This window comes from Ambystoma mexicanum, chromosome 12 (genome assembly GCF_040938575.1).
Source record: "Ambystoma mexicanum isolate Mex_15411 chromosome 12, UKY_AmexF1_1, whole genome shotgun sequence".
NCBI classification, from domain to species: Eukaryota; Metazoa; Chordata; class Amphibia; order Caudata; family Ambystomatidae; genus Ambystoma; species Ambystoma mexicanum.
The window spans coordinates 665,738,968-665,761,569 of NC_090936.1; the positions used below are offsets into that span (position 1 = coordinate 665,738,968).

At 49.2% G+C, this 22,602-nt stretch overlaps 1 protein-coding gene across 1 annotated transcript in view; it reads right to left on the reverse strand.

Annotated features, from left to right (window-relative positions):
• LAMB1 (laminin subunit beta 1) overlaps positions 1-21,896 on the reverse strand; it is a 373,674-nt gene extending 351,778 nt beyond the window's left edge. The window contains exon 1 of the mRNA XM_069629156.1: positions 21,738-21,896. Within this exon, the coding sequence (XP_069485257.1) occupies positions 21,738-21,774 (37 nt within the window). The 5' untranslated portion in view covers positions 21,775-21,896. The remainder of the gene's footprint in view (positions 1-21,737) is intronic.
• Positions 21,897-22,602: the final 706 nt, after the last annotated feature.

A 22,602-nucleotide genomic window follows, 5' to 3' on the forward strand; every position in this document is an offset into this window, starting at 1 on the left:
TTACAGAAGAAACGAGGGGGGGGAACAAGACGGGGAAATTGAGGATGTAGGAAAGAAAAGGACCTCTGTTTTGGAGGGGTTTAGGTGGAGCAAGCGAGAGGACATTCATTATTGAATGGCAAAGAGACAGTTGAATGAAGTGAGGCAAAAAGGGATGAAGGAGAAAAAGATTTGAGTATCATCAGCTTAAGGGTGGAAATAAGATTGTAGGAGGAGATGAGAGTAGTGCGAGGGAAAGTATAGAGAGAAAGGAGGAGAGAGTAGAGAGAGGGATTGTATAGAGTGAAAAATACCAAGAACAGCCTTGAGGAGCCCCGCAGTGAAGAGTACTAAGAGGGAAAGTGTTGCCACACCACGTAACAGTATAGAATGGATTAGAGTGATGCGAGCAAAGCCAATTGAGAACAGAACCAGAAAAGCAGAGAGAAGTGGGGGGGGGGGGAACAAACTGAATGATCCACAGTGTCAAACACAGCCGAGAGATTGAGAACAGTAAGGACAGAAGAAAACAGATTTTCAGGAAACAGCTACCAGAATTCCACCTTGAACACCCAGGTTTCAGGCCCATGGCTTGTATCAATCACAATAGTGTGTGCGCTTTAAATACACAAATCTACTTTCTTATGAAAATCCACGCACAAAGAAATAATACACATTATGCATGCAATTGCCTGTATTGGTTAAATAATATGCATGTTGCTAAACCCGATAACAATTTAGGCTACGGTAGCTTGCTGAAACAATATGGCCGGTTTAATGTAAACAAAAAATGCTAAATGATTTCCTTAGTTGGCCTTCACTTCATTATATAGACATTACAATGATTGCTAAAACAGTAATGGTGGGATTTTAGACAGCAAACAGTTAAATTATAGACCTACAAATCTGTTTATCAGAATGTGAAGTTCAAGTTTTTTAAGACCTGATCTCTTTCTTTCACTACTCAGCGAGCACCACACTTGAATTAACCCGGCACAGCTTTTCACTGGAAACAAAAAAAAACAGCCAATGAAGAGATATGCATGCTCAGAGAAGCCCAGGTGCTGCCATCGCCTCTCAGGGATTACTCTTGGCCAGTGGTAGCATGGGATCTCCTTCACCTCCCCCAGCCAAGTCCTCGTCCACATCTTTATTATATAATGTGCCCCACCCCCCTTTATTCTAACAGATATGGACACATTTTCCTGAGCTCACATTAGTGAGATGCCAATCATTTAAAGGGCAGTCAAACTTCCTGCAATCCAAATAACCCATTCTATTTTATTAAAGAGAGCAGTGGCTTGCTGCAATTTTTTGACAAGTAAAATAAAATATGGAACGACAGCCGACTTCACATGGTAACCAGAAGCACCAGTTCCTAGATCACCAATGGTTCACACTATAGTTTTGTTTCGACACATTTAACAGGTAGTTTCACACTAATCTTTTGCACTTTTTAGATTCAAGGAATGTTTGGGGATTTAAAGAATAAAGGTGGTCTATAATTGCCAAGTGGCTGGTCTTTTTCTTATAGGACTACATTTATCTAAAGTTAACACATCTCTTCTAAGGATTCTTCCTTCTTTCTGAGGCATTAACCACTGAAATTATATCTTTCATCAGTACTTAATAGTGTGACAAATGTTCTATGGATGGATCAATAAGATCTTGTGAAACGTAACTGTTTTAGTTTCACATTCTTTGGATTGTCGGACATAAGAATTTGCTACGCGTGAAGAGACAATTGTTCCCAAAACACAAATCTTAGGAATTTTCAGTTGTAGAAGTAAATATTTTTTTTTATAAAGCTTTAAAATTCTTCAGATTATTATTTCTGACTGCATTTCTGATTGCTAAATATTCACTTAATTGTTGGACATTTCTTGTGGGCTCACTTTTAGTCCCTAAACTAACTTTGTAATATTGACTCTTGTTCATCCAGTATTAAAAAAATAAAAAAAAAGTGCATCTTAGTTCTAGATACCATTTTTTAGATTTGTCTCAACGTATATTTACCTCCCCGGCACCCAAGTTTCTATTATAATTCCTTTATTACTTAGGCTACATACTTATTACACTTTTGGTTTGTCTATGAACACTAGTTCTACATTTAATGCAGAAAGAGCAGTGTCCTTCAGGTCTATAGACTGATAAACAAAATAGAGCATTTAGGAGGCGACCAGGATTTTGTCTACCTATTAAATGTTGCGGCCAGCATCTCTCCCACATGTATTTCACCAACTTCATTTCAGGTAGTTATTTAGTGTCTGGCCTATCCTGGTGATGTTGCTGTGCATGCTACATTCCATTCATTGAAAACTAATGTTAAGCTTGGACTTAATCCACGGCTTGAAGCCATATTGAATTCTGTTTTGCTCTCTGGCAAGCATGGGAAAGAGTGACTTCAGGATTAGACAACACCATCTTAACTTCTCTATAATGCTATAGTGCTCTGGGTGGCTTGCCTTACTGTGCTCTTGTCTGCAAAGTACACCTGCATACAGTCTCAAAAAGGTTTAACAAAAGCAAGCTTTTAAAGTTAGTTCTCCGAACTTACGCGATACATTAAAACAGATCATTACATCACGAAGTCAATATTACACGGTCATGCACATAGCGTTGAAATGTCTGCAAAATGGATTGCAAGCGAAAGTATTCGCTGTGCTCATAGGAGCTACACATTCAATTGATATGCACAGAAATTGCAGAATACTGCAGTGTCGTAAGAGTCCCTCGTGCAGGAGCTATATAATTAAGTGAATGTACGAATAAAGTTGATCAATGCACATTATTAAGACTTTTACAGGTAATAATGACTGGCCGTTCAAGCACCCTTATTTTATAAATCCTAACATACCGTGCAAGCTTTAAGAGTCATGACACTTGGATGGAAGAAAATATAGTTTACCTACAACAGTTCTGTACTAGAGTGGCTAAGGGGGGGCATAGGGGCAGAGGCGTTGCTAGGGGGCTTTAGCCCCTGGTCTTTTTGTTGTAGCCCCGGATAGAATCTCAGGAGATGCAACCAAAAGGCTAGCTAGCCTCCAGTCCCGACAGCTCCGACATTGGCGTAGCCCTGGATCTTTTCCAGACCTAGCAACACCCCTGCATAGTGGTTAAGTATGGCAGATTGGAAGAGAGTCCCAATCACCACACAAAATGGAGGAGGAGTCCCATAGGTTTAGGGAATGGGAAATTGGGAAAGGACAAAAGAGGGCACAATCCACAGAAGGTAGGAGGAGCAAGTGGAAGGGAAAACCAGTCCAGGTGGCAAAACATGGGAAGGAGGCATGGCATAGCCACAGAGGTTGTTAATAGGGGTGGGAGGCACAGTCTCAGGTTGCAGAGGGAAGACAGGTCAGAAGAAGGGATGGGGGCACAGTGCTAGGTCATGTCGGGAGTATCATGTCCCCAGGTCAGAGAGGAAGTGAATGGGTGGATGAGACCGCCCGCGTCGCAGAGGATGGGCAGGGAGGAGAGTGAAGAGACAGCTCCAGGTCACAGAGGGAGGTAGAGGTAAGTTACTAATGAGCACAGGATGGGGCAGAGCATCCGGTGGCAAGGGATGGATGGGAGTGGAGTCAGGCAGGCATCTGGTGCCAGAGGATGGTAGGAAGGAGCAATAGCCCAGGATATAAATGGTGGTACAAAAAAAAGTAGCAGGCGCCCCTCTCTCGAACAGAGCACAACATGATAACCTGTTCAGTGGTTATAAACCACTTTGAGAGTTTGCAGCCATCTGTTTTTTGCTCACTGTACTTTTCACAGATGGGAAATATCCATTTGCATATCAGTCCGTGTCCCGCCCACATGGGCAGTCCAGCACCAAAATGCTATGGCAATTCCTCTCTGAACAAGAGTACCAACACCAACCCCATACACGTGTTTCAGCCTTGTTGGGCCTCATCAGTGAGGTGAAGCTGCGCCTCTCTGAGCACAGTGAGCGGGGAGTCCACGTCTGGTTGCCCCAAGGTAACTTAGGGTGAACAACCCCAAGTTCCTTCCAAAAATACAAAAAAGGTAGCAGGCACCCCTCTCTCGAAAAGAACACGACATGATAACCTGTTCAGTGGTTATTAACCACTTTGAGAGTTCGTGTTAACTGGGTTGCAGGAAGTACCCGAGGCCCCAATAGGACTAAAGGGGGAGGGGAATGGCCTCAAGACACAAAGGTTTGGCGAGGATGTGATGAGTAACTAGGCAATACAGAACGGGGGGCGGGGAATAAAGGAGCCCAGTGAATAGGAAGGGCCTCATCCCTTCCACTAGTGGAAAGGATGGCGGGATGCAGACCACCACCAAATGCTGTGATCAAAGGGCATATGTTTCATGCCACAGAGGGCGCTAAGAGAACAATGGCCAGAGGGCCAATGGGTGGGGGTCGGTGGTGACCAGTTAAAAGGATCATTTTATTTACTAGCATTATATGACGTTCAGGATGTGAGCACAGTCACTGCCTAGCACCCGACGGCCAGGGTAAGTTGTAAAGACATCCTACCATCCCAGGCCTTGGAGAAAGACAAATCAGATCAATTAAGTGCAAGGGAAGGGTGCCCCGCACAAGAGCAGAGAAACCATAAGTGTAGAAACACGTTTAGAAAGACTGTGACAACATAGGTAAGGCAGGTGGAGGCCAGTGTAACCCTTCAGAAACATTGGCATTTCCAAGAGGGGGGAAGAAGTTTGACGATTAATAGGCCATCAGCCTTTGATGCGTAAAGAACAATTACAGCCAGAATAGAATTTAAGAATAACTATAGCAATGAAAAAGAAAGAAAACAATAAAAAAAAACGTTATATGTACTTCCACGCAAGTCAATAAACACACATTCAAATTAGGGCTTTAACAGAATAATTACTGCAGACACTTCCCATCTAGAAACCATACGGCGGCAGAACTTGGTTTGCAGGTGGAACTTCCGAGTTTAAAATGCCTCCCTCGTTCAACTTTGTGCTGAAGATGCACTGGCAAATTGGTGCGTCCACATCCTATGATGAGGCAATCTCTCAAAAAGGCTCTATTCTGGAAAGTAGATTCTCTCGAGTTGTTTTTCAGATCGGCCATACGAATGACTCCAAGATCCACTTTTTGTTTCAATGCCAAAAGGTTATTTCAGAGGGCCCCCATGGCTCATCGCTTGTTTTGGGAGCATGACTTGCGCCCTTATTTCAGGATCTCACATTGCAGACATTTGCCCTTTAATTCTAACTATTTATGTTCTAACAGAGCAACCCTGGTAAAAAGTTGTGATGCGGAGGTGGCTCTTTCCGTCAGTTACTGGAATAACATCCTTGTCCGGATGCAATTTTCCTTGCCACCTGTTCTGCTAACAGTTCTGGGCAACTCGATTTTCCAAGGTAGGGCTGGTTGTGAAAAGATAGTCTGGGTGGTTTGGGAGGAGTGATCGATTTTAATTTTAGGGAGGAACTTGAGTAAGAGGAATGGAGAATGGATCCAAGTCTCCCAATATCTTTTCGTTGGTCTTCTACTAGACACGGTAGCTAGGAGAAGGCAACACATCTACATGTGGCTTGGGAAGGCGGTTAATTGGATGGTGGGGAGGGAGAGAAGAGCACTTTTTGGGATTCCGATTGACCTGCATGTGTACAGCCAGATAAGTCTTCTATCAAGGATCAAACCCTTATATTGTAGTCATAATATGATACATCAGAAGCTTTTACACATGGTTGAATATCAGCAGATCCTGCCATTTCACGCGAAAAACTGATGTTTCTGGTGAGCAGTGCCTTAAGTGGCACTACAAATCGAGCCGGGGCTCATCAAGGAGGCGTGGCCTAACAACGGGGGTCTTAATGACCCGTTAGGCCACGCCCCCTTGACGAGCCCCGGCTCAATGGGATACTGGCACCCCAGCTAGGAAGCCTTTTGCAGAGATCAGCACCCTCTCCCCAATGGAGGAGAGAGTGCTGATCTCTGCATTTATTTTGTATAGGCTTGCCTGGCAGGGGACAGCGCCTCCCTAATCAGCCTTAATGGTGATGCTGCCCCTCACCAGCTGGGGAGGATCAGCGTCACCATTAAGGCTGAAAGGGTGAGGCCCCTGGAAGCTGTGGCCTTTTTCCTAAAGACTGAAACTCCGGCGAATCCGCGGGAGCTTCAGTATTTAGAAAGCAAGACCTCTGCTTCCAGCGGCCTCACGTTTTCTCCATAATGGTGGCGCCGGCCCACGTGCATCACTTGATTAAAGGGATGCCTCGCAGGTGCGGCGCCACCATTATGGCTAAAGGCATTTTTTTCTGAAGCCTGAAGCTCTCGCTCACGAGCGAGAGCTTCAGGCTGTAGAAAAAATGCCTTTTCGTGTAGTGGCCGGGGCTGCCAGGGGAGATTAGTGGGCCCCGGCAGGGCCCCGCCTCAAAAAGAAATTTCGAAGCCTGACAGGGCCCAGCCCCGGCAGGCCCCGGTCCACTTAAAGCCCTGCTGGTGAGTATAATGATAAGGTGCGGCTCACAAGGTTAATCAGCACTGAATGTGAGGTGGCAACATTGCATGGCTACTTTGCCCGCAGCATCCCAGCTTGCTTGCTCAATAAGGGCAGTGACGGCGAATTGAAGGATTAGTTGGAGAAAGCGATGCAGAAAGTCACAGTGGGAGCGATGCGAAGGTGCGCGCCCCTAGCTGCTTTGGCCGCACCCTACACCTGAAAAAGAGAGACTCTTGCGACTTCTAGGAGGGATCATGGGTGGAAGAGCAATCAAAATTAAACGATAGCAAGGATGTAAGAAGGTTAAATTATCATGACGTCTTTTTGAAAAGTAGACTAGTTAGCCTTTTCTGGAACCATGGGCGGTTTTCCTCAGAACCAAGGACAGGCGGGAGCACATTATAGAGTACAGAGTGCAGCACTGGCGGCATCCATCGTGCTACCATCATGTGTCGTTTTCCCTGATTTTATCGACAAAGGGGTTTGGAGCTGGTAGACCCAACAAGTATCGTATGGCAGTATTTTTGTCCGAGGTAACCAGGGCCCATGATGCATGAACCCTACATAAGAGTCTTGCAGCTGGAGTGAGCTGTGGGGCGGGGCAGGCATGATGTGGTTTAAGATCTAGGCTTGGCTGTCTTGTTCTGGATAGATTGAAGTTGGTAGGTAAGGTCGAGTCTATTGCAGAAAGCCACATGCACGGATCACCATGGCAAATGTCACTTGCGCTCTTTGTGACTTCTTCAGGAGGGGGGGGGGGGAACAATGCATTTCAGCACCTGGGGCTAGTGTCAGTATATCGGACAAGTATTCTACCAGAGATTGTATATGGCCTAGCGGTACTCCCTGATCCAATGATGAGGTGGGTAGACAATTTGAGGGTACATTATTGTGATCTATGCTTGGAGTTCCCTCCTCTGTGCCAGTGGAGGCGCTCTGCTGTGAGCTTCGTGTTCACTCCATTCGCTCCTTTTGGCTTGATCAGTGTTATATGCTTTTCCTTGCTATTAGTACGTCTCCCACCATAGCCAGGACACATTCACAGGCCTGCACTCATCAGAGCCACTGCCATCGGCCACCTTCATAACATTGATCTAGTCCTAGAGGAACCCGTTTTAATGCCTAATTTGTCAAATATTTTAGAGAAGAAAACTCGTGATTTTGATTGTATGTCCAATATTTCGTATTTAAGAAATGAGGCAAATTATGCAACCTTTAGCATGTAGGGATTCCGTCGTGATGACCTCCCTACCTACTCAACAAAGATGGGCTCTCATGTCCGTAGATTTATGTATATCTGTGTTTTAATATTCTTCCGTCCAGAGAATATACTGGCCGTCGGATTTATTAGCATGCAAAGATAGGACTTGCTGACTTTGTGGTTCGGAGCTTGAATCGGCACACACATCTGCTTACATCATGCCCCTTCTTAAAATCCTGCTACATGATTAACTATGGCAGGCTTGTCACCGATATGAGTTCCATTGAAGGTGATCAATTCTGGAGCTCGATCTATGGGGCTGAATCCATTGTCTATGCTGCAGCTGCAGCTGCCTGTCATGTACGGAAAGTTTTATCTCCCTTAAATAAGGATGCCTAATGTTTACAAATTGATGTCCATGTATTTGCACTTTTGATCACCTCTTTCTGCAACATATGTATTGATCTCTTTTATGGAGTTAGGTTTTAGTATGAGCTTTTATTACGTGTCTCAGTATGAATAATTGTATATTCTGTAAGGTCTTTTCTCTCCTTTAAATCTCACTGTGCAAAAAAGTTTGTATTAACTATATGCACGCAATAAAAAAATAAATTTCAGCACATAGAATTGAACATAGGATTTCTTTTTAATCTCTTGAAACTTCAGGATGAAATAGAGGAACCCATCGAATAACACACCCAGATATGTAGAAGAGGAGGGGAGGGTGTGGGGAGCAATAAGAATGGGAGTGTAGGTGGAATGGATGACCCAGTATATATGATCTATCCTAGGGGCATTTAGTTAGCAGCTGTAATCCATCAGTCAATCTTGGATCTGATAAGACATGGGGACATTTGCTGTAGATCCCTTGGGGAGCACTTCAGAAATGCAACTTTACAGAGGAAGGGGCCCGATCTAGCCTTCATATCTGCATCAGACAAAAAGAAGGCAGTCCACTTTAAAAGGCAAGGCTGTGAAATGCAAAAGAAGTTTTTAAATGAACAAGGGAGACTGGTTAAGAATGTTAAATGCCCCTAAAGGTCTAGAATAAAGTGCAATGTAATGTAAAATGGCATTTGTATAGTGTATTTTCCCATTGGTATGACCTCAAAGCGCTGTAGGTGAACACCCTTGGGGGACCGAAGTAGAAGAGATTGGTCAGAGGGAATTGCAATGCATGTGTGCTTTTTAGCCAGTACTCAGATAGGTAGGGGTGGCCAAGTCCCTGCTAGCAAGCCATGTAGAGCTGGGCTGTGGATGGGTGCTGTGAAGGCTGTCAGGAGAGTATGCTAACGAGGATGGCATGCGTCGTCATCATGAGACTTCAAGATATCATCCCTCCTGGGGAAGAACAGACTTCCTGCATCTGGCAGGCCCGAACTCTGACTGGTGTAGAGTGTCTCACTGTACTTAAGACGTTGCATTGCCAATTTTTAAAAGATTTACCTACAAAAAGGGAGTTTTGGCAATAGGCCTGTAGTTTTTAAGAATAACTGTTCATCACTGAAATAGTTTGAGGGGGAAACACTGGCCTTTTTTGGGAGGTTAGACTGCATGGAGTTATTTAACAAGGAGGCAAGAGCACGAGCCAGGCAGTCAATGTTCTAGATGATGGTTCTGGCAAGCCACAGGGCTACACCTGTTCTGGCAAGATAAATCTTTCATCTTTTTCCACCGTTTGCATGAAATGTGTCTAGCAGACTGACAAACAATGAAAGCGAGGGTTTGGTTTTAGCGCCACGGCCAGGAGACACCGAGGATCTAGCCAAACCAGCAGTGGACTATCAATGGTTTTCTCCAAGTGCCGACATTATATTCCTTTCTGCACATATGCGCATAAGTGACTAACAAGTTAAGCTACTTTGTGAGCATGTGTAGTTACTTTGTGAGCCATCATCTCTGATGGGCACGTGGAAGGGGCTTCCTCTCTTGCCGCCCCCAACCACTGCAATGTTTTACAAATCAGTATACAAAAAGGTGCATCTTACTGCTCTTTTTCCAAATACATTGGTTTGAGCCAATGTCATATAGGTGGTTCCAACAGAGTGCGTACACCAATCCAAGGCTTCAAGATCTGCCATAGTACTGAGCAGAAGTGCTGCTGTGCAGAGAAAAATGTAGGCGTGTACCAAAAGAAAGCATTACATGCTCAGTATAAACGGAGTCATTTGTGGTTAGCAAAACGGAAGTTTGATGGCTGGATGATTCCGAAGCAATCATAATCTCTGGCATTGCTCCCGATAGCCTTACAGACCATCATGCGTCAGCCTGCTGCCCATTACACAAGGTGGAAAGATTATATGCAAACCAGAGCGGCAGTCTAGCCCAAACTGGGGTGAAATTAGCACAACTGATAGCTGGAAGGTTTAGAATGAACCGTAACCTCTGGCATTGCTCTAGGCAACCTAGTAGACCATTGCTCTTCCGAAATTAGAGAAACGGGAAGTCCATGTGAGAGTCAGGCTTGGTCGCACCCCAACGGGGCAGACCATCCCCAACTGCCAGGACACATCCCTTCATCCTGAAACCCCCAAGCAACCTCCGATATCTTTTAGCCCAGAGCAGTGCCAGTGGTTAAAGCGTACTGCTAACCTTCCGCCCATCACATTGTTTGGGTTATATAGTTTGACTGGAAAGGGGGGGGGCTGTGCAAATAGAACTGCTAAATCGCACTTCTTGATTCGCTCCAGTGTTATAGGGTTGCCAAGCAAACAGGACCCATGGCAGGGGGACCTAGCGCCTCACAACCCGTATGCAGACATGGGGTTGCAAAATAATTCACCCCTTCACCGATGCAGAGAGAAGCAAGTGACACGCCTAAGCCATCTTCTTCTTCTCAATTATCAGAGGTGTGGGCGGACCCACACAGGCGCTTCCCCATCCTAAAGGATGATGTGCACCAGACCCACCAATCAGTACTTAGCACACAAAATCACAACTCCTCCCACCGCCCCGTCTGCCTCACAAAATCCAACATCACATTGCTCCTCCTGCCTCTCAACCCGTCACCTCCCAGCAAAGCCCTCCCACTCAGCTCAGCCACACCCAGCACAGTCAACTGAACCCTCATCAATTCTCTCTTCAACATGTCTCTCACACCTAAGCAGGAAATGTCCCACAGTCTCAGGCACCCCACACACCGCACAATCCCTCAACTAACGCTTCCCTACTCGAAACAGTCATTCAGCCCCACATGCCCTATCCTCAACCGATTCAGCATCACCTCCTCCCCACTCCTCCATGCCAGACTCCCGGCATCCACCTTCACCGACACTTTCCCACGAACACCAAACATCCACCTGCCCTTCACCCCACTCGCCCACCTCTCCTGCCACTCATCCATGACCCGTCTCACCATCACAGCCTTCACCTCATCCACACTCAAAGGCAACCTCACATCAACCGCTCCCCTCCTCATACCCTCACCCGCCGCCAGATCCACCAACTCATTACCCAAAATGCCACTGTGACTGGGGACCCACGCCAACTCCAAATCCATTCCCCCACGCACACACTGATCAATCTTCCTCCTGATATCCAAAATCACATCCTTAAGCCAGGCCAATGCTGCGGGATAGGGCAGCACAGACGCCGATTGATTGCCACAAACCCCACATAGAGGAAGGAGGGGCAAGTATGGCCACAACTTACCTCCTTGGAGGAGGAAGGGGGAGGGGTGTCTGCACTTCGGAAACCTCTGGCTCAGCACACACCCGACTTATTAACCCGGTAAGCACAGAAGAATGCCATTCATGGGCTAACGCAAACAACGAGACCCCTGCCGCCCGGCTGACGTGTTTAATTAAGAGTTACACACTGGAAACGACCTTTACAATAAAAGACGAAATGGGAATTAATGAACCTTCAGGTTACACGAGCATTTAAAGAAAAAAAATAATGGTGTACAGCCAAGTGGAGGCGGCACGAGGTTTCTCCAGCTAGGGCACTGGCCACACACTTCAAGAACCACAAGGCACAACGGCCAATTTCCCTGATGTTTGCACATGTAACTTTCGGCGCAGCTGGGAGGGGGTGGGGGGGGGGGAGAAGAGCTCCAAGAACAGGAATGCAGCGAGTGAAGCCCCTACTTCAACCCATCTCCGCCTTCCCCACGCACAGATTAGATCCAGATGCCGGCGTGGGCGGTGCCGTGGGATACACACAGGAACACGCTGGGGGGCTGCGGGCCTGCAGGCCAGCCGCTTCGAAATGTCCGGGAGGGGGACGGAAGAGAGAGCGAGCGAGAAGGGGAACGGGGGCGAATGGGAGCGTTCCTCGGATTCCTTTCGCGCGCGCCATCCGCTGGCGGGTCTGGACCCAGTCAGAAGTCTGCGTCTTCTGGCGCCGGGTTCCATGGCTGTGCGCAGGGCTCCCCTTCCAAACACGGCGTGTGCTTCAAGCGGAGCTTTCCAAACGCCAGCCTTTCCCCTCCTGGAAAGGGATTTCTCGTCCCTTGGTGTCTGGCAGCTCGCCGTGTTTATGTAGAAGCGGGACAATTTTTTGGCACACACTTTAATGCGATTATTCTACTTCCTCAACAAGAACGATCTCATTTGCTGAAACTAAGGGAGAGGTGAACCTAGGAGCGCACTGCCCTGCATTCGTGGGAGCAGTGGGAGGAGAACCAGGGAGCGCCCTCTCCTGCAGTGAATGTGAGCAGTGGGAGGAGAACCAGGGAGCGCCCTCTCCTGCAGTGAATGTGAGCAGTGGGAGGAGAACCAGGGAGCGCCCTCTCCTGCAGTGAATGTGAGCAGTGGGAGGAGAACCAGGGAGCACTCTCCTGCAGTGAATGTGAGCAGTGGGAGGAGAACCAGGGAGCGCTCTCTCCTGCAGTGAATGTGAGCAGTGGGAGGCGAAGCAGGGAGCACACTCCTACAGTGAGTGAATGTGAGCAGTGGGAGGCGAAGCAGGGAGAGCACTCCTACAGTGAGTGAATGTGAGCAGTGGGAGGCGAAGCAGGGAGCGCTCTCTCCTGCAGTGAGTGAATGTGAGCAGTGGGAGGAGAACCAGGGAGCGCTCTCTCCTGCAGTGAATGTGAGCAGTGGGAGGAGAACCAGGGAGCGCTCTCTTCTGCAGTGAATGTGAGCAGTGGGAGGAGAACCAGGGAGCGCTCTCTTCTGCAGTGAATGTGAGCAGTGGGAGGAGAACCAGGGAGCGCTCTCTTCTGCAGTGAATGTGAGCAGTGGGAGGAGAACCAGGGAGCGCTCTCTCCTGCAGTGAATGTGAGCAGTGGGAGGCAAAGCAGGGAGCACTCTCTCCTGCAGTGAGTGAATGTGAGCAGTGGGAGAACCAGGGAGCGCTCTCTCCTGCAGTGAATGTGAGCAGTGGGAGGAGAACCAGGGAGCGCCCTCTCCTGCAGTGAATGTGAGCAGTGGGAGGAGAACCAGGGAGCGCCCTCTCCTGCAGTGAATGTGAGCAGTGGGAGGCGAAGCAGGGAGCGCTCTCTCCTGCAGTGAATGTGAGTAGTGGGAGGCGAAGCAGGGAGCGCTCTCTCCTGCAGTGAATGTGAGTAGTGGGAGGCGAAGCAGGGAGCGCTCTCTCCTGCAGTGAGTGAATGTGAGAAGTGGTAGGAGAACCAGGGAGCGCCCTCTCCTGCAGTGAATGTGAGCAGTGGGAGGAGAACCAGGGAGCGCCCTCTCCTGCAGTGAATGTGAGCAGTGGGAGGAGAACCAGGGAGCGCTCTCTCCTGCAGTGCATGTGTGCAGTGGGAGCAGTGGCGTAACAAAATGTGGGGGCCCCCTGCAAGCCATGCTGAGCCCCCCCCCCCCCCCAACTCAGCAACAAATCACTGGTCGTGCCAAACTCTGGGCCGGCAAAGATTATCACGCTTGCGAAATACGCACAAACGTGCTGCTGAAGGGATATGCCACACACTGCACTAGGAGAAAGATATAAATATGTGTTTTAATGCAGTATACAGCACACTTTCTGAGAAAAATTGCCTAAAAAGCCAGAGTGTTTGCAATTGTTTTGTAGGGTAACACCAATCCAATAAATGCAAGTCACCAACAGTGCACAGGAACATTAATACTTTGCTATTAAAAATGCCATGCCACAATGAAAACATGTCCAACTGGCTACACAATGTAGACCAGTGTAGACACGTAATATTGTTACAGTAAAGCATGCCAGTCCACATTTAGACATACCTAGACTGGTCGCGCCAAAATGTCAGTGGAAGCATTAACACTCATCAAGAAGAGAACACACATTCAAGCTTGTGGCCTCCATCAACATGGCCAAACTCTTTAAAATCGGCTTTGAACTGATCAATCCTGTTGCCGTATTTACCTCTCCTGTTCCCTCCCAGACCGTCTGTCACCTCACTTCTCTGCTAAAACTCCTGTCCTTCGTCTCCTCTCCCTCTTCCTCTCTTGCCCGGCCATCTCTACCTCTCTTCCTCCTCTTTCTCTCTGACAACACCTGAGAGAGGTTTTTAGACAAGTCCGATCTATGAAAGTGTCATCCAAATAGGTGTTCCCCTGCTCCTCCAAAACAATCAAGGACCATATTGACACCCTCGTTCTAGCCTTGGCTGATTTCTGTAATCACTCTTTTGCCACTGGAATGTTCCCCTCTCCCCTTAACCACTCCCTTATGCACCCACTCCTCAAGAAGCCATCTGCTGATCCTGCCTGCCCAGGAAACTATCGTCCAATCTCCATCACCCCTTTCCTGGCCAAACTGTTGGAAAAGCTGGCCATCTCCCAGCTTACTCTCCACACAGAATCTGTTGGTTGTCTCCATGACCTTCAGTCTGGCTTCAGAGCTGCCAGAGGCACGGAAACTGCTCTCCTGAACACCTGTAAAGATCTGCTTGCTAACCTTGATTCCAGCATTCCTTCTGTCCTTACCCTCCTTGATCTTTCCTCTGCTTTCGACACGGTCAACCACGCCATCCTGATCAATCAACTCCATGAGAACCTGGACATCACGGATCAGGCCCTTGAGTGGCTGACCTCTTTCCTCTTGAACAACCCCTCCCTGGACCAACTTGGTCCCATTCTCTCTGCTCCATCCTCTCACCATGGTTTTTGAACCTCTACTTGGCCCCTTTGGCCCATCTGAACTCTATCTTCTCCTCTAACTTTCAGTGTTTTGTGGCTGACACTCCGCTTTCCTTCAGGCTCCCCTCAGACTCCTCTACTCTCTTGCTCGTTCCTGACTATCCACGATTCAGGATTGGTGCAACGATCCTCTGCCTTAATGTCAGTAAGATAGCGATCCTTCTCATTTGGACTCCTGCCCCGGATTTCCCTCTATCTGGCTGCCCTCCTTGGGCCCTTCCTGTGAGGCAAACAACCTTGGTGTCGCAAACAACCTTGGTGTCGCAAACAACCTTGGTGTCGCAAACAACCTTGGTGTCATCCTTGAATCCACTCTCTTTCTCTGCTCACATCTCGGACGTCGCTGAGAAGTCCCACTACCAGCTGTTCCTCCTCAAAGGAACTCTTCCCTTTCTCACTTTCCTCCAGAAGCTCACGGTCTCCAGAGCCCTGGGTCTCTCTGAGCTGGCCTAGTGCAACAGCCTCTTTCTCAAGCTGCCTTCCTCTACTCTCCACCCTCTGCAACTAATCCAGAACAGGAATGCAAGACTTATCCTTGGCCTCAAGCCCAGGGATCGTATCTCTCCAGCCCTGAAATCTCTCCACTGGCTCCCAGTTGCTGCAAGGATCAAGTTCAACACCCTTTGCATTGTCCACAAGGCTTTCTGGGCCTGGGGTCCGCACTACATCCAACGCTCTCTTCCAAAATATCTTCCTTCTCAAGCCTTTCGCTCAGCTACCTAAAACTCTCTAAGGGTTAGACACTTCTCCAGGCAGAGAGTGGGGGTAGATCTCACTCCTCTGCAGGTGCCTCCCTCTGGAATAGCCTCCCTGCCCCTCTCAAACTTGAGCTGGACCACATGAAGTTCTGGAAGCAGCTCAAAACTTTCCTCTTCTCCTCTGCTTTCTCTCTCTCCCTCCCCTGCTGGCCTACCTGACCTACCTGTCCGCTGTACCAACTGGTTGCTTGGCTACCCTCAGAGTCTCACTGAGTCCAGACTCTTTCTTGATCAGTCACCCTTGCACTGCCTCTGGGCCTACCAAGCACTAGGGGCTGTAACTGTAACCCTACAGTCCCTTGTTCGCCTTGCAATACAAAGAGCCACGCTACCCTGGCTGAACTTACTCCAAGCATTGCTGCCCTGTTTTTCCCCTCCCCTCTACCTTGCACTTCCCTCCTCCCTTTCCCCTTGCACTTCTCGTTCTCGCACTTGCATGATCTGAATGACACAAAGCTTAGTAAGATTGTTTGTCTTGTCCTCCCTCCATCTTCCCTCCCTTTTCTTGTCGCGCCTAGAAACACTTGTGTACCGTCGCATTATAAAGACTTATATCATATTATTTGATCACAGATGCCCAGAAAAATATACAATGCCGCAGTAAGAAATGGCTAGACTGGCAGCACCCAAATGGCAGTCTAGCCAGGTAATTCACTTAGCAGCACTGCTTTATCAGAAATGCCCAGTTAAAAAAAAGTCACACCAAACTGAGGAATGACTAGATTGGCTGCACCAACATGCCTCTCTAGCCACTAATACCACATATCATGCCTGCTTAACCTGGACATGGACAACATTATGATTTGTTGCACAATCCTGCCCCCCCTCCACACATCCGCCCTCGCTACCATCCCTACCCCAACCTCCAAAATCAGCTCCTTGGCCCAGAATAACCTCCATGTCACTCTTCCTTGTTCCAGAGCTTACGTATGAGGCTCTTTGCCTCATAGGTAAGTACTGGGATGAGGAAGAGTGGAACTAGGAGTAATGAAGAGTACAGGTAGCTAAGTCAGGCATTACCTCCATGTACCTCTACCTCATCCCAGTACTTGTGTATGAGGCAGAGTGCCCTATACCCAAGTACTTTCTCATACACACCACTGGGACGAGGAAGAATAGGGTTAGGAGTAATGAACAATCAAGACATTAAACACAAGTATTGGTGCAATACCATTGAGTTGACTGGGATTCAGAACTCCGCCTGAAACCTTGTGCTATGTTTGTTGATTCGACCTGGCTGACCTTTAGAGCAGTTGCCAGAAAGAACAGGGCACAGATGTTAAATGGCACCTGGGATTCCCTGTTTACAAGAGCCCAGCTAATTAATACTAACAAAGCATTGCACTGTTAGTACCTGCTTTCAAATGCCAAATGTTTTATGCAATTCAAATCGTGATGTGGGTTTAATACTTGCATGAGTGATTGGAAGGGTAGAGAGGGAACAGGAGACCACCCATTCTCACAGCAGTCCATAAGTGGGTGCTTTGAACCTTAAAGGAGAGAGTTAACTGCTTGTAACATTGAAGATACACTACAATAGTCTCATTAAAATGAGTAAAGAAATTAGATGCCCCCAAACAAATAAGTTTGCCCCTCCCCCACTGCCTATGAAGTTAGCACCTCTCCCAACATTTGAAGGGTTAGCCCCCCCCGAAATGTAGGTTTTGTTGTGCCCCTGAATGCAAACACACACACACCCAGCCATCCATACATTTAAGTGTGCATTATTTCACCATACTGCTCACCCAGGCAGCCATCCATACATTTAAGTGTGCACCCTGTCACCATACATTCACTCCCAGGCAGCCATCCATACATTTAAGTGTGCACCTGTTCACCATACACTCACACACGCACACATCATAGGGTTAAGGGGAGCCCTAATACTTCAAAATGAAATTGGGCCTCATTAGAAACATGCTTGTCTGGAAACAACAGTGCCGGTAAACTTACTTGCACTGTAGTTTCTGGACAGGTATATTACAGCTCTGCGGGCGGTTGGCACCCACCCGCAGAGTTTTGATGGAAGCACCGGCACCGTTGTTAACGGTGCCAGTGCTTCCGTGGTCCCCTTTCCCAATCGAGTCCAACAGGACTCGATGGGAATTGAGACTTACCATTTGCCGGCGCCTGACTTCCCGGACCGCCGGGGTTGTAATAACCTGGTGTTACTGGGAAGTTGGGCACCGGTAAATCATTACGGTCCAGCGGCAACCTGCCGGTAGCACCCGCACGGTTACCGCCAAACCCATAATGAGGCCCTCTGACTTCATAAAGAAATGATTTCCGTTAAGGACCAAACCATAACGGAAATAATTTCTTTGTTAAGGCAGGGTGACTTCAAAAATAAAAAAATTATTTTTGAAGTCATAGGGCTCCCCCCACCCCATGACATGGGGGCCTCGAGCCTAGCGTCTTCCATGCCATGGGGAGGGTGGAACCCTCAGACTTCAAAATACATTTTCTTTTTCTAGTCACTCTGCCTTCATAAAGAAATTATTTCTGTTACAGAAATAATTTCTTTATGAATGAAGACTGAATTCAAAAAGAAAAAAAAAAATAATTTTTTCTCCAGTGGGGCCCCCTCCTAGGACATGTGCTGGAGGGGCCCCCCGCAACGCGGGGACCCCCTCTTACGCCAGTGAGTGGGAGGCATACCAGAGGGCGCTCTACCCATCTGTGTGTGAGAGCAGTAGAAGGCAGACCGTTTAGACATTATAATCCACTGGACCATTCCGATGAGCCTTGTTGAACATGTACATGCGATTCTGCACAACACACTTAAATCAGGAACATAGGGTTGAGTCTGCGCCTCCTCAGATTCTGTGACAAATCAACTCCCGGGGCACCAGTGGTCATGGGATGACTATCTGTTTCTAAACCATCAATCAACCCCACACCTCTAGTACACCAGAAGGGATCCGAACAGATTGAAATATAAGACCTCCTTGTCCAATTTTGGTAACGTGGATGCAATGGCAGGATTTTCTCTGCAAGATCGTGGATTTTTGGTTAGTTGCACCACCTTGAAAATACAATTACCCCCCAATGATAAAAGGGACTGTCCGGTCAAGGTTGTATAAAAATAACTACTTCATTATTACTACAACAGACAGTTCTAGCACACTACAAATACGACGAACACCGAGGACAGTTTCACAAAGGAAAGGGATGCACTCTGGATACTGACAGGAGGGTAGTTGGTAAAGTACTCAGTCTTTCTGTTCAAGGTTATTCGGTTCCAGCACCAGGAGGGCAAAGGGTTGTAACTGTCTCTAGGGGCTTTTGGAGAAGGACTGGCGGGGGGGGGGGCAGAAACACAATGTACCTGATGGCGAAGAAGTTCTTGGTACTCGACAGCATCAAGGCAGTTCCAAGGCACTTTGCAGCCCTTGAGACAGAGTTAGTGGTGGGAGACAGCTGCGGGTACCAGGCGGCAGGCAGTTCGGCAAGCGAGGCTGGACGGATGTCTGCAGGCTTTGCAGCGCATCGGCTTGGGTCAAGAATCATTCTGTCTGTGCTGGTTAGTGGATCTGGAATGCTGGTGGAGGCGGCTTGGACAGCTCTTGTGACTACGGCGTGACAACAGTCAGCGGTGCAGCTGGATGAGGTTCGAGAACTCGACTGTCTTGAAAATGTCCTTAAACGATGGATGATGCTTGTGTGGCACTCCTCCTAGTTCCTTTGTAGGTTTGTGTCCTTTCAAGGCGGACGGCCCAAAGCTCAGGAGAGTGATTGCAGGCCTTTGTCCAGAGACTCCCACCTAGGAAGCTTGCTGGCAGAACCTAGCAGGGCACTATGTGCACTGGCTGGGTACTGGTTCTGGAGCTGCTAGACGGGTACTCCGAGTCCGGTAGCTCCCTCTGTTCCCTGGGAGATGTTTAGGGGATGGATCTTGCTTCCCTCTTGGAACGCCTGGCCTTCCTTCACAGGCGGAAGATGTAAGGTAAACTGTACCTTCAGCCCGGGTCCTAATGAGTCCTTCTTACTCCTTTCAAACTAGTCGTCGGATGATCTATTTCAGCCCGCTTTTAAAACCAAATGGGCCCCAGCGATTGGTGCAGGCTGAGCCCACCTTCATGAACCAATTCTGGGTCCCCACCAACAATCTTCTGTTATGTATGAGGTCCGTACCAGAGTGCTATGCAACAGGACAGACAAGGGGTGACAACATATACCCAAGTCTCACTCATCTTCCGGTCAGTTGTATATCAAATTGTCTCTCTGGTTAACTCTGCCCTCCGTTACTTTTGAATAAAGTACAGGTGTCCCTTGAAGTTTGTGCTGGGAGCAGACTTCCTGTCTCCCTTAAATCACATCCGTCGTCCCTCTGAAAGGGGTCTGCTCTGCAGGGACAACTGCAGTAGCTGCTGGACCCAGACAGGCCATTCACTGCCTTTCATACAGAGAGGTGGGAACTAGCTTCAAGTTGACACATTGCATACCAAAGGGTTGTTAGTCCTGCCTTCTGGTTATCTCTTCCGGCAACCAAGCCTCTCAGGCTTGCCTCAATTATCTTGTTAATATGCACTACCAACAGCCGGAGTAGACAAAAGGAATGCAGATCCAAAAAGCCTTTGATATTTAAATTAGGCAGCTCATGGCAGGAGGAAGGTGGGCCTTTACCCTTCTTGGAATGCTTTGATGTACTTGTGGCTGTCACATTCCAGCCGGAATACGACAGGGGAAGACGGCGCCTGTAGGCTGTGTCTTCCTGGAGTACACATGACTATGCGTTTTGTGCAGAAAGCAGAGGAAATGGGTGCAGAATGGCCGCACACATTTCTCAGAGGCTGATCTCCCATCATTCATTTTCATTATCAAAAAACAAAAAAGCCCAGGCAAGCGCACTCTCCCTACAGGATGTCGTCATCACCCCCAAGCCATCCACAGGTCTCGACCCCCCTCCTCCAAGACATCCACAGCCCCAGGTTTCGCCACTGCTCCCCCCCCCAACCCCCAAAACTATCCACAGCCCCAGGTTTCGCCAGTGACCCCCCAACCCCCCCAAAACCATCCACAGCCCCAGGTTTCGCCAGTGACCCCCCCAACCCCTCCAAAACCATCCACAGCCCCAGGTTTCGCCAGTGACTCCCCCCCAAACCCCCCAAAACCATCCGCAGCCCCAGGTTTCACCACTGACCCCCCCCCCCAACTCACCCCAAAACCATCCGCAGCCCCAGGTTTCACCACTGACCCCCCCAGCCCCCCAAAACCATCCGCAGCCCCAGGTTTCACCACTGACCCCCCCAGCCCCCCCAAAACCATCCGCAGCCCCAGGTTTCACCACTGACTCCCCCAGCCCCCCCAAAACCATCCGCAGCCCCAGGTTTCACCACTGACTCCCCCCAACCATCCGCAGCCCCAGATTTCGCCACCGCCCCCGCACCCCCCCCAAGCCATCCACAGCCCCAGGTCTAACCCCCCCCCCCTCCCAGCCATCCACAGCCCCAGGTCTCAACACCCCCAGGTTTCAACACCCCCCCCCCTCCTAGCCATCCACAGCCCCAGGTTTCAACACGCCCCCCTCCCAGCCATCCACAGCCCCAGGTTTCAACACCCCCCCCTCCCAGCCATCCACAGCCCCAGGTTTCAACACCCCCCCTCCCAGCCATCCACAGCCCCAGGTCTCACCCCCCCCTCCCAGCCATCCACAGCCCCAGGTCTCACACCCCCCCCCCCCCTCAGCCATCCACAGCCCCAGGTCTCACACCCCCCCCCCCCTCAGCCATCCACAGCCCCAGGTCTCACACCCCCCCCCCCTCAGCCATCCACAGCCCCAGGTCTCACACCCCCCCCCCTCAGCCATCCACAGCCCCAGGTCTCAACACCCACCCCCCCACGGGTCTCAACCCCCTCCTCCCCCCACAGGTCTCAACCCCCTCCTCCCCCCAATCAAGCATTCACAGCCTCAGAACTCGTCCCCCCACAGCCACAGCCACTCCCCCCCTCACCCGCCCACCGGACCATCCACAGCCCCAGGGCATCCACAGCCCAAGTCATCCATAGCCCCAGGTCTCGCCCACAAGTCATCCATAGCCCCAGGACTCACCCTAAAGTAGGCACAGCCCCAGCAACAGGTATGACCTTCTGACAGTAAATGCAGCAACCCCTGCCCTGCAACAATATGACCTTCGGGCAGTACATACTCCTGAAGCCAGCACTCAAGGTCTCGCTGAAATACACGAAAAGGTCCAGTTCCATCTCCCTTAAGGTAGAAGCCTCCGCTGACTGAGCTCCAAGCCGCAGCCATGCGTGCTCACCCTAGCCCACTCCCCGCCCGCCTTACCTATGAAGCCGCAAAGTTGCACCGCTATGAGCCCCATGTTGGGGTGCTGCTGTGCGGGTCGGTGAGCTGCTGCTGGTCGGACAGACACCGAGTCCGGGATAACTGCTCTACGCTCCGAAATCCCCAAACCTGCTGGGAGGAGAGAGGTGGGCGCATGCGCAGCGCTAAGAGCCGTGGGGTGGGACAGGATCCCCTACGGGTGTGTAGTCTTTCACGTACAGGGAGGACTTTTGGAGCCAAAGTAAAGTGTTGGGGGGAGGGGCAGGGAGCCTTGGGGCGGGGGCCTTTGGTATGGTAGTTTGTGAGGGGACAGGAGGAATACTGTACGGCACTTGGAACATCTTTCCGAGATGCAGCAAAACAGGTGTGAAAAGGGCAGGCAGATTTTTCGCAGGCGCATGTAATTTTTATAAAATGTGTTCGACACTGATTTCTCCAGTTGTTTCTATTTCGCACGCGGTCTTCCTTCCTTCCTTCCTTCCTTCCTTCCTTCCTTCCTTCCTTCCTTCCTTCCTTCCTTCCTTCCTTCCTTCCTTCCTTCCTTCCTTCCTTCCTTCCTTCCTTCCTTCCTTCCTTCCTTCCTTCCTTCCTTCCTTCCTTCCTTCCTTCCTTCCTTCCTTCCTTCCTTCCTTCCTTCCTTCCTTCCTTCCTTCCTTCCTTCCTTCCTTCCTTCCTTCCTTCCTTCCTTCCTTCCTTCCCTCCCTCCCGCAGGGGCAGTTGTTAAAGCGGGGACACTGCGCATAATGTGGACCGGACCCACTTCACCGTATCAGGTCTGATTCTATTCATGTGTTGGTGTTTTATAGCACCCCATACGGTGAACGCGACGCTTCGTAGCACCCGAGTGTGCAAGGTCCGGGTCTAT